This window comes from Bufo gargarizans, chromosome 6, assembly GCF_014858855.1.
Source record: "Bufo gargarizans isolate SCDJY-AF-19 chromosome 6, ASM1485885v1, whole genome shotgun sequence".
In the NCBI taxonomy this organism is placed as follows: domain Eukaryota; kingdom Metazoa; phylum Chordata; class Amphibia; order Anura; family Bufonidae; genus Bufo; species Bufo gargarizans.
In genome coordinates, this window is record NC_058085.1 from 43598593 (window position 1) to 43609330 (window position 10738).

The 10738-nt window shown below is 46.5% G+C and overlaps 1 protein-coding gene across 1 annotated transcript; it reads left to right on the forward strand.

Moving 5' to 3' along the window:
* The first annotated feature begins 829 nt into the window (after positions 1–829).
* On the forward strand, positions 830–9202 carry LOC122941125 (cytochrome b-245 chaperone 1 homolog). Its single transcript, XM_044298148.1, has 7 exons — positions 830–936; positions 1845–1942; positions 5043–5084; positions 5551–5624; positions 5836–5932; positions 6024–6168; positions 6250–9202. Exons 2-7 carry the CDS (start codon positions 1858–1860, stop codon positions 6365–6367), a joined length of 561 nt encoding a protein of 186 aa, XP_044154083.1. The 5' UTR covers positions 830–936; positions 1845–1857; the 3' UTR covers positions 6368–9202.
* Positions 9203–10738: the final 1536 nt, after the last annotated feature.

A 10738-nucleotide genomic window follows, 5' to 3' on the forward strand; every position in this document is an offset into this window, starting at 1 on the left:
GTGTTCTCTATTGGTTATTATGAGCGTGACCTGAGCTGGACCCTGACGGCGCACTGAATGGAGGCAGTGCCATCTAGTGTTAAGTAGTGGTATAGCAAGATGAAAGTGTACGCCACCCAGTGCTTAGTACTGGTATACCGCATTTGCGGAGCCATCTAGCGTTCTATGGCTATAACAAATAGAGCTAAAGCCTCCTGGCGGTAAATGTTGGAATAGCATTATGAAATAAAACTGATGCAGAGCCATCTAGTGGCCAGTGTTGGAAAAGAAATATAAACTGCAGGTATGCAGAGCCCTCTAGAGGTCAATATTGGAATAGCATTATGAAGTAAACATGCATTGCCATCTAGTGGCCAGTGTTGGAATATAAATCTAAACTATGGAGATGTAGAGCAACCTGGTGGTTAGTATCGGAATAACAGTACGGAAACCGATGCAGCGCCATCTAGTGACCAATGTTAGAATAACATTATGAGGTAAACAGCCACATTGCCATCTAGTGGCCAGTGTTGGAATATAAATAAACTATTGAGATGTAGAGCCACCTGGTGGTTAGTATCGGAATAACAGTACGGAAACCGATGCAGCGCCATCTAGTGACCAATGTTAGAATAACATTATGAGGTAAACAGCCACATTGCCATCTAGTGGCCAGTGTTGGAATAGAAATAAACTATTGAGATGTAGAGCCACCTGGTGGTTAGTATCGGAATAACAGTACGGAAACCGATGCAGCGCCGTCTAGTGACCAATGTTGGAATAACATTATGAGGTAAACAGACACATTGCCATCTAGTGGCCAGTGCTGGTATAGCTTTATGCATGTGAAGCCTGGGCGGGACGTCCCGTATCCCAGCATACCCTGCGGTGTAGCGTGTATTGGGGAAGCGCAGAGCTGTAGACAGAAGAGCTCCAGGTGCAGTAGGAACTTGGAAGGTAAGTACCGTGTACCCACCGCCTTGTGTGATGGAAGCCCAGGGGCTGCTGATGTCTGTGTTACTACAGCAGGGGCAGGGAGGAACTTCCTCTGTATTGAGCAATAACAAAGCAGGGAGGGGTGCAGCCTGCTCATGTGTCCTCAGCTGCAGTGCTGTTACAGTGTATACACGCAGGCGACGATTCTGTGTAAACCCGAGAAGTTCCACTTGTGCCTTCCTCAGACTTGGCACCTACAGTCCTACTCCTGCATGATCATAGCTGCTGTGTAGCTTGTTTACATGTGGTAGGACTACTACTTCCAGCATGTACCTTGTCACTGCTTCTAGAACCGCACTGTATATGTTGCAGTCACCACAATTCTGGGTTCGTATGGCAGCGGGCGCTTCTTTAGGACTCGCCCTCAGCCCCTTAGTCACCACTTATCCGTATTTCATGCCTCTTAATGATTGCCTCATGTGACGCTGCTCCCTCCGGGTGACAAGTCGCTGCCCAAACACTTCCCCATTCTTTCTTCCCCATTCTTTGACGTTTACTTTCAGTTTTCAGTGATGGTCCCAGGGGTCTGAAGAGGAGACAACTTGGAGCCCTTCGGAAATTGTCGTTGTCCCTCCCCCACACACATTACGCAGGTTCCAGGGGGCTCCTGCTTGGACTTTAGAAGGGTCAGACTAGGCCTTTGTGGCCCCCTACGGTATCAGAGCCTGGGCCCACTGGAGGATCCTCTGACACTAGATTGTAGGACCGTGCTAAGTTTGGGTGACACTCATAACTTTCTTGATGATCTCCTAGGCAAGACTGCTACCGAGTCCAGTCTGTCCATAGTCGACGCGTCCGTTAGTTTCGGTCTTTTCTTTCCCAGCCTCATTGGCGGTTTCCTGATCTCATTTTGTCGCTTCCTCTTCTAGAACAGACCCCGTCATGTATATGCAGGTAGAAAGCAACTCCGGGACCCTCCTACATCTGAAAAGGAATCCCAGCATCCGCTCGTGGTCGCTGTTAGTTGGTGAGTTGTAAGAGCTTATGTGCTACATTACAAAGTCTGTCTGGAAACCATCATCAAGCAGGTTAGCTGCTGTTGATGGACCTTAATACTTATAATTGCCTATTATGGCTCATGACATGATATATAGTAAGGTTGTCTTGTGTAAACACTTTTATTAACTTTGGAATATCTAAATGATCTGAATAAGGCCTCATGCACACGACAGTTTTTTTTCACGGTCCGCAAAAACGGGGTCCGTGGGTCCGTGACCGTTTTTTCGTCCGTGGGTCTTCCTTGATTTTTGGAGGATCCACGGACATGAAAAAAAAGTCGTTTTGGCGTCCGCCTGGCCGTGCGGAGCCAAACGGATCCGTCCTGAATTACAATGCAAGTCAATGGGGACGGATCCGTTTGAAAATTGAGCCACAGTGTGTCATCTTCAAACGGATCCGTCCCCATTGACTTACATTATAAGTCTGGACGGATCCGCTTGCCTCCGCACGGCCAGGCGGACACCCGAACATAACTTGAAGCGTCCCCATCACCATGGGAACGCCTCTACGTTAGAATATACTGTCGGATATGAGCTACATCGTGAAACTCATTTCCGACAGTATATGCTAACACAGAGGCGTTCCCATGGTGATGGGGACGCTTCAGGTTAGAATACACTGCAAACTTGGTACAAGACTGCCCCCTGCTGCCTGGCACCACCCGATCTCTTACAGGGGGATATGATGGCACAATTAACCCCTTCAGGTGCGGCACCTAAAGGGGTTAATTGTACTATCATATTCTCCTGTAAGAGATCAGGGCTGCCAGGCAGCAGGGGGCAGACCCCCCCCCCCCTCCCCAGTTTGAATATCGTTGGTGGCACAGTGTGCGCCCACCATCGCCCCCCCCTTCCTCCCTCTATAGTTAAAAATCGTTGGTGGCACAGTGTGTGCCCACCATCGCCCCCCCTTCCTCCCTCTATAGTTAAAAATCGTTGGTGGCACAGTGTGCGCCCACCATCGCCCCCCCCCCCTCTCTATAGTAGAAGATTCATACTTACCTGCTGGCTGCTGCGATGTCTGTGACCGGCCGGGAGCTCCACCTACTGGTAAGTGAAAGGTCTGTGCGGTGCATTGCTAAAGAACTGTCACTTACCAGTAGGAGGAGCTCCCGGCCGGACACAGACATCGCAGCAGCAAGCAGGTAAGTATGAATCTTCTACTGTTGTACTATTGCTAAGTAACCATGGTAACCAGGGCTGCAGTAGCTTCCTGGTTGCCATGGTTACCGATCGGAGCCCCAGCGATTAAACTGGGACTCCGATCGGAACTCCGCTGCCACCAATGATCGGGGGGATGGGAGGCCGCACACTGCCACCAATGGTTGTTACTACTATAGAGAGAGGGGGGGGGGCGATGGTGGGCGCACACTGTGCCACCAACGATTTTTAACTATAGAGGGAGGAAGGGGGGGCGAGGGTGGGCACACACTGTGCCACCAACGATTTTTAACTATAGAGGGAGGAAGGGGGGGGCGATGGTGGGCGCACACTGTGCCACCAACGATTTTTAACTATAGAGGGAGGAAGGGGGGGGCGATGGTGGGCGCACACTGTGCCACCAACGATTTTTAACTATAGAGGGAGGAAGGGGGGGGCGATGGTGGGCGCACACTGTGCCACCAACGATTTTTAACTATAGAGGGAGGAAGGGGGGGGCGATGGTGGGCGCACACTGTGCCACCAACGATTTTTAACTATAGAGGGAGGAAGGGGGGGGGCGATGGTGGGCGCACACTGTGCCACCAACGATTTTTAACTATTGAGGGAGGAAGGGGGGGGCGATGGTGGGCGCACACTGTGCCACCAACGATTTTTAACTATAGAGGGAGGAAGGGGGGGGCGATGGTGGGCGCACACTGTGCCACCAACGATTTTTAACTATAGAGGGAGGAAGGGGGGGGCGATGGTGGGCGCACACTGTGCCACCAACGATTTTTAACTATAGAGGGAGGAAGGGGGGGGGCGATGGTGGGCGCACACTGTTCCACCAACGATATTCAAACTGGGGAGGGGGGGGTCTGCCCCCTGCTGCCTGGCAGCCCTGATCTCTTACAGGAGAATATGATAGTACAATTAACCCCTTTAGGTGCCGCACCTGAAGGGGTTAATTGTGCTATCATATCCCCCTGTAAGAGATCGGGTGGTGCCAGGCAGCAGGGGGCAGTCTTGTACCAAGTTTGCAGTGTATTCTAACTAGAAGCGTCCCCATCACCATGGGAACGCTTCTGTGTTAGAATATACTGTCGGAAATGAGTTTTCACGAAGTGAAAACTTAGATCAGAAAAAGCTTTTATGCAGACGGATCTTCGGATCCGTCTGTATGAAAGCAACCTACGGCCACGGATCACGGACACGGATGCCAATCTTGTGTGCATCCGTGTTCTTTCACGGACCCATTGACTTGAATGGGTCCGTGAACCGTTGTCTGTCAAAAAATAGGACAGGTCCTATTTTTTTGACGGACAGGATACACGGATCACGGCCTCGGCTGCAAAACGGTGCATTTTCCGATTTTTCCACGGACCCATTGAAAGTCAATGGGTCCGCGAAAAAAAATGGAAAACGGCACAACGGCCACGGATGCACACAACGGTCGTGTGCATGAGGCCTAACATGTAGTTTACAACTTACAGATCTGGGTGGGGGTGGAGATATTGTGGCTATGGAATGGGAGGTGGTAGGGGATAGTGAGGCTACAAAATTGGGGGCGGTGGGGGATAGTGAGGGTATAAAATCCACAGCCAATTTAGAGCAGTGCACCAATTGTTTACTTCAGTGTTTCTCAACCAGTGTGCCTCCAGCTGTTGCAAAACTACAACTCCCAGCATGCCCGCACAGCTAAAGGCTGTCCAGGCATGCTGGGAGTTGTAGTTTTGCAACAGCTGGAGGCACACTGGTTGAGAAACACTGGTCTACTTAATAAATAGAAATGCTTAAAAAGGGTCAGTGAACAGCAACATGCTGATGGTTTCCATTTAGAGGTAAATGTGACCAGTGATCCTCTAACGTGTAACATGATATAATGAAACGTGAAGTAAAATGTACAATATATTACATCTCCTATAGGGATCTTCTCGGTCGGCTTGGCTGCAGCCTATTACAGTACAGGTAGGTACTAGCTTCCTTGAGTAGTATATAACGTTTGTGCTTCATGGTGGACCTAAAAATACAGTGTATCCTCCCCACAGTAGATGTCGGTACCCTGATGCTGTGGCAACATCAGCCACACACAGTTCTCTGGGTAGGGTTGTGTCTTCCACCAAGGCTCCCTCGTCTATGCCAGATGGGGGGAAGGTGACAGCTATTCCCACCATTTCTCGAAGCTTGGAGATCAAGGCCATACATATTAGATGGCCTCAGCTCCATCTGTCTAGTCCAAGTCTCCTCAGATGCCAGCTCTTGGATGAGGGTCTTCCAGGCCCCATAGACATTAGGCCACCACATATGTCTATGGCTCTAGCTTTGAAGGCATGTATCTGAATGTTTTTGATGGACTTTGGTTGTACTATGGGGACTGTTAGCCTCATACTCTGTAATTCTGTAGCTGTCCTCTGAAGTTTTCCTCTGACCCTAGATTCCTGGGCGTGGAAGCTCTTTTATGTGGCCGGCTGCCTGTTTGTGGCTCTTCAGAATCTTGAAGATTGGGAGGTAAGCTAAAAACTACATCTCAGGTCGGTAGAAGTTACACATGAGCTTGTTGGGTCCAGCTATGTATGATAAACGTGTAAGACAGACTTAAGTCTAACAACCCCATTTTCCAAGCATCTCTAGTAGATTAAAAGGGTCAGATGGGGCTACATTGAAGACATCATGTTGGTCTCTGTAAGCCACTAGGTGGATGTTCTTCTCTTTCTCTCAGGAAGCAATATTTGATAAGAAGGCTGGGAAAGCCATCCTGAAGACATTCAGCTTGTACAAGAAAGTTCTCACGTTTTGTAAAGGAGGCCAAGAGCAAGGTAGGTGGTGAGGCTGACACCATCAAGAGGTTCCTGGTGGACATAAGCTAGATGGACATAGTGCCCACATGCAATATGTTCTTTTCCATAGTGGTGGTACTTATCAAAGAGATTCGGGATGTGAACGTTGAGGAGGAGAAGGTACGATATTTTGGGAAAGGCTACCTCATTGTCCTACGTTTTGTCACCGGCATCTCCCACCCTCTTACACAGAGTGCCTTGCTCGGAGGTAGAAGGTAAGTTATTCAAGGGTCTCTTTTCTGTGGTGAAACCTTTTGAGGCTCCTCATCTGATCCTTTTTTTTTTTTTTTGCCCAGTGATGTAGAAGCAGTGGCAAAACTTCTGACCACCTTTTTAGACCTGAACCTGGCAGGTTTCCACTCCCGAATCAAGGAGGAGAGCAGTGACAGTGAAGAGACTCTGGATGATGAATGAGTTGATGCTAATATTGGCCACCAACATACCCAAGATACATGGTGGTCTTGCAGACCAAAGCAAAATATTTTTTTTTTTTTTAGGGTCTCTTTAATTGTATTTTAGTTTTGCACTATCCTTATAGCGCCATCTTCTGTGCCTTGAAGGGCGAATTTGCCTTAGTTGCCTCCAAGTATTTATTTATTGCAGAAGAATACCAAATCCAACTGTGATTTGGTGTTAATTGTCCACTAGGGGGAGCTTATCGCGTGTCTTATTCTGGATACACAGCTTTTTCTCCAACTTTATGAGAAGTCAAGCACTCCCTGTTCATCCAATCCAAAGGAAAACATATCAATATGGGTTGTTTTTAGATTTTTTTTTATTCAAAGCACACTTTCTGGTACTTAAATGGGAGTGTTCAGGATTTTCTTTTATAGAAACGGCGCCCCTCTTTTCCATGGACGTGTCTGGTATTGCAGCTTAGCCCCATTTTCTTGGCTATTGCATTACCAGTAACAACCAGAGTGACGTTGTTCTTCTTCTAAGCTTTGTTACATGACGCCTGTGTGATAATATAGTATGTAAACAATTACCGCCATCTAATTGACGGTTGCGCTGTTACTGGTACAGTGCAGTTTTTGCTTGGTATGAAGAGCTCACAATCGGATTTTTGGGAGGTCTGTTAGTATTATTAGAGCTGCTTGCAGTGCATTAGGCTTACAGTCTTCTGTAAAGGGTTAAAAGGGAAATATCCCTTTAATATAAGAAGGCGGCGGTGTTCCTGGTCTGCTGCGTATTGTACATTCCTCAGTGCTGACGGGTCTGGATTCAGGGGTCAGATGAAAGGTTAGGCTGGCGGAGAATGATCAAAATATTTCTTAATATATCTGTATAGTGGTCTGAGCTGATACAAAGGTCCAAACCCTCTGCATAGTAATTAACCCTTTAAGAGCCAAGCCACCGAGGGTTATTTGCGGGACGAGTTATATTTTTAAATGGCACCTATGCATTTAACATATAATGCATACAAAAATTTGTATATTTTTATGATAGGAAATTTTTTACATTTTATATATAAATTATTTTTCTTTTCTTTGAACCTGCGATCACTTCATCCTATTATACCCTCCCTCTGGCTGGGTGTAACGAGAGCACTAAGATACTGTCACAGGAGGACTAAGGGGTAAATGATAAAATTCTCATTGCTTGCAGCCACCACTAGAGGGAGCTTAGTGCATACTCTTTATACATAGTACTTGAATGGGGTTTTCCGACTTTTTTTTTTATACTGATCACCTATTTTCTGGATAGGTCATCAGTATCTGATCGGTGGAGGCCTGACACCCCCTCTGATAAATTGTTTGAGTGACGTCACGTAGCCTAGGGGCAGCTCAAGTGAATGGGACTGAGCCGCAATACCAAGTACAGCCACTATGCAATGTACGGTGCTGTTCTTGGAAAGCTGCGAGGAGCCTGGTGTGCACACCAGAGCTCGGCAGCTTCCTCAATGAGCTGATCGGTAGGGGTTCTGGGTGTCGGACCCCCACCGATCAGATTCTGATGATCTATCCTTAGGATAGTTCATCAGTTAAATAGAGCTGTAAAACCCCTTTAATAGTAACACTGTATGCAGTAAGCTCTCAAGCTCCCCCTAGTGGTGACTGCAGAATATATGCCAATGCAGGGAATCTGAAGCTCTACCTCTATAAAGATGTATTAGGAAATGAAAAGTTGTGCGTCCAGTGTAAGCCATAAGCGGGTGGTCTCTGCATTCGTATGACGTGGCTTGGCAGAAATGGTCACCTACATCTACCCACCGTCTATAACCTTACTTTCCACAGACTTAAAGAGCCGGGTCATAAAATGCTGTAAAATATATTTATTCTACATCTGAATTGTGTATTTGATGTATTTTCTGCTGCCGTTTAAATGCAATATAAAGGTACTTAAAGGGGATGTTCATTTTTGACCAAATGCTGCTTCCTTGGACACGACCCACCCCCTCGACACTCCCGATTTATCTCTTAGTGTCTATGAAAGAAATGCTGGTAGACTTCTAGGAACGGTAGTGGGAATGGCCATCTTATACACCGCCCTGGGTAGATTTAAAGGGACAGTAACTCAAAATAAAACGAATATATTGAATATACTACAAGTTGTACTTTTCATACATCTATACTAGAGGATTATATATGTATTCCTCTTTACAGTCTCACTTTATGGCTGCTGTAAAATAGAATAGTGGTTAACTTTAGTACGGAAGGTACAATAGTTTATTGCAGCTCTTGGCTTGTTTCTCAGTGTGGACTAAGGCAGTGGTCCCTAACGTGTGGCTCTACAGCTGTTGTCTAATGTGGGTATGTGCCCTCAGGACATGCTGGGAGTTGTAGTTTTGCCTAAGCTGGAGAGCGACGGGTTAGGGACCAGTGGCTTCAAGAAAGTCAAAGAAACCAGACGTCTTGGCTTTAATTATGACAGGCTGTAAAGCAAGACCTTCCTGGGGGTGTTTGATAAACAATATCTAGTGGTCGGGTCCCTTTAAGCAGTGGTTTCCAAAGTGTATTGCGGCTGCCATATCTAGACCCCCCCCCCCCCCCTCCCCTCTGGCGCTTGAACTTGTGGCGGTCTGCATGAGGCCTCCTACAGTTCTGCAGGACCAACCCTCACTGTACACGGTGTAGACATGTTACATTGTATGTATTATATGTGTATTACAGAAAAAGACCTAATTATGTCTGATTACTTGAAACCCACGGGCTGTGTGTACGTGACGTGTATTGTTTTTTTTATACAATGAATAAAAGATAAGACAGCGACGGCCGCAAAAAACGTATCGCTGCTTCTTGTTTTCAATATTTGGATGGCAATGTGCTATTTTTCTATCCAGTTAAAGGTACACTCCAGACAAAACTGATCACTCAGGATCAGTAAAGGGTAAGTAATGTAATGTATGTACACAGTGACTGCACCAGCAGAATAGTGAGTGCAGCTCTGGAGTATAATACAGGATGTAACTCAGGATCAGTACAGGATAAGTAATGTAATGTATGTACACTGTGACTGCACCAGCAGAATAGTGAGTGCAGCTCTGGAGTATAATACAGGATGTAACTCAGGATCAGTACAGGATAAGTAATGTAATGTATGTACACTGTGACTGCACCAGCAGAATAGTGAGTGCAGCTCTGGAGTATAATACAGGATGTAACTCAGGATCAGTACAGGATAAGTAATGTAATGTATGTACACTGTGACTGCACCAGCAGAATAGTGAGTGCAGCTCTGGAGTATAATACAGGATGTAACTCAGGATGAGTACAGGATAAGTAATGTAATGTATGTACACAGTGACTGCACCAGCAGAATAGGGAGTGCAGCACTGGAGTATAATACAGGATGTAACTCAGGATGAGTACAGGATAAGTAATGTAATGTATGTACACAGTGACTGCACCAGCAGAATAGGGAGTGCAGCACTGGAGTATAATACAGGATGTAACTCAGGATGAGTACAGGATAAGTAATGTAATGTATGTACACAGTGACTGCACCAGCAGAATAGGGAGTGCAGCACTGGAGTATAATACAGGATGTAACTCAGGATAAGTAATGTAATGTATGTACACAGTGACTCCACCAGCAGAATAGTAAGTGCAGCTCTGGAGTATAATACAGGATGTAACTCAGGATCAGTACAGGATAAGTAATGTAATGTATGTACACAGTGACTCCACCAGCAGAATAGCGAGTACCGCTCTGGAGTATAATACAGGATGTAACGCAGGATATGTAATGTATGTACACAGTGACTCCCGCTCTGGAGTATAATACAGGATGTAACACAGGATATGTAATGTATGTACACAGTGATTCTACCAGAAGAATAGTGAGTGCAGCTCTGGAGTATAATACGGGACTGAGATGGTCGTAGGCCTTGTGACCAATGAATGTGACATCACTGCCCTAGGAAGACTCAAGCACTGCATCCTCTTCGACCAGCTCACTGGCAGGGGTGCTGGGTGTCTGACTCCCACCGATCAAATAATAATGACCTATCCTTAGGATAGTCCATCAATACTGAACTCCTGGAAAACCCCTTTAAGTGGAGAACCTCTCTAGGCCACTAATGCAGGATGATGGTGTAATACTCCACAATGGGGACTGGCAGCCATGTTGTCCCACAAATGTATGAGACAGAAGAACTGATCAGCAGTCTGGCGCATAGACCGGGACCACTGCTGAAGTCAATATGCTATACAAAATTCCTTTAATTCTGTATAAATGACACCTGAGACCTGCTGGATTTTTGGAATTGGATTAGAGGAATCTCATCACTCATTTCTCTCAGCACAGTCTTGAGACTTCTTAGATTACAGATTAAGTGGCAGA

Bases quoted from the DNA above. Each gene is read 5' to 3' on its own strand.
- LOC122941125 (XM_044298148.1), top strand. From the start codon at position 1,858: ATGTATATGCAGGTAGAAAGCAACTCCGGGACCCTCCTACATCTGAAA. The intron at 5,085-5,550 runs GTAGGTACTAGC...CTCTGACCCTAG, and splicing joins TGCAGCCTATTACAGTACAG to ATTCCTGGGCGTGGAAGCTC. The intron at 5,933-6,023 runs GTAGGTGGTGAG...TCTTTTCCATAG, and splicing joins TAAAGGAGGCCAAGAGCAAG to TGGTGGTACTTATCAAAGAG.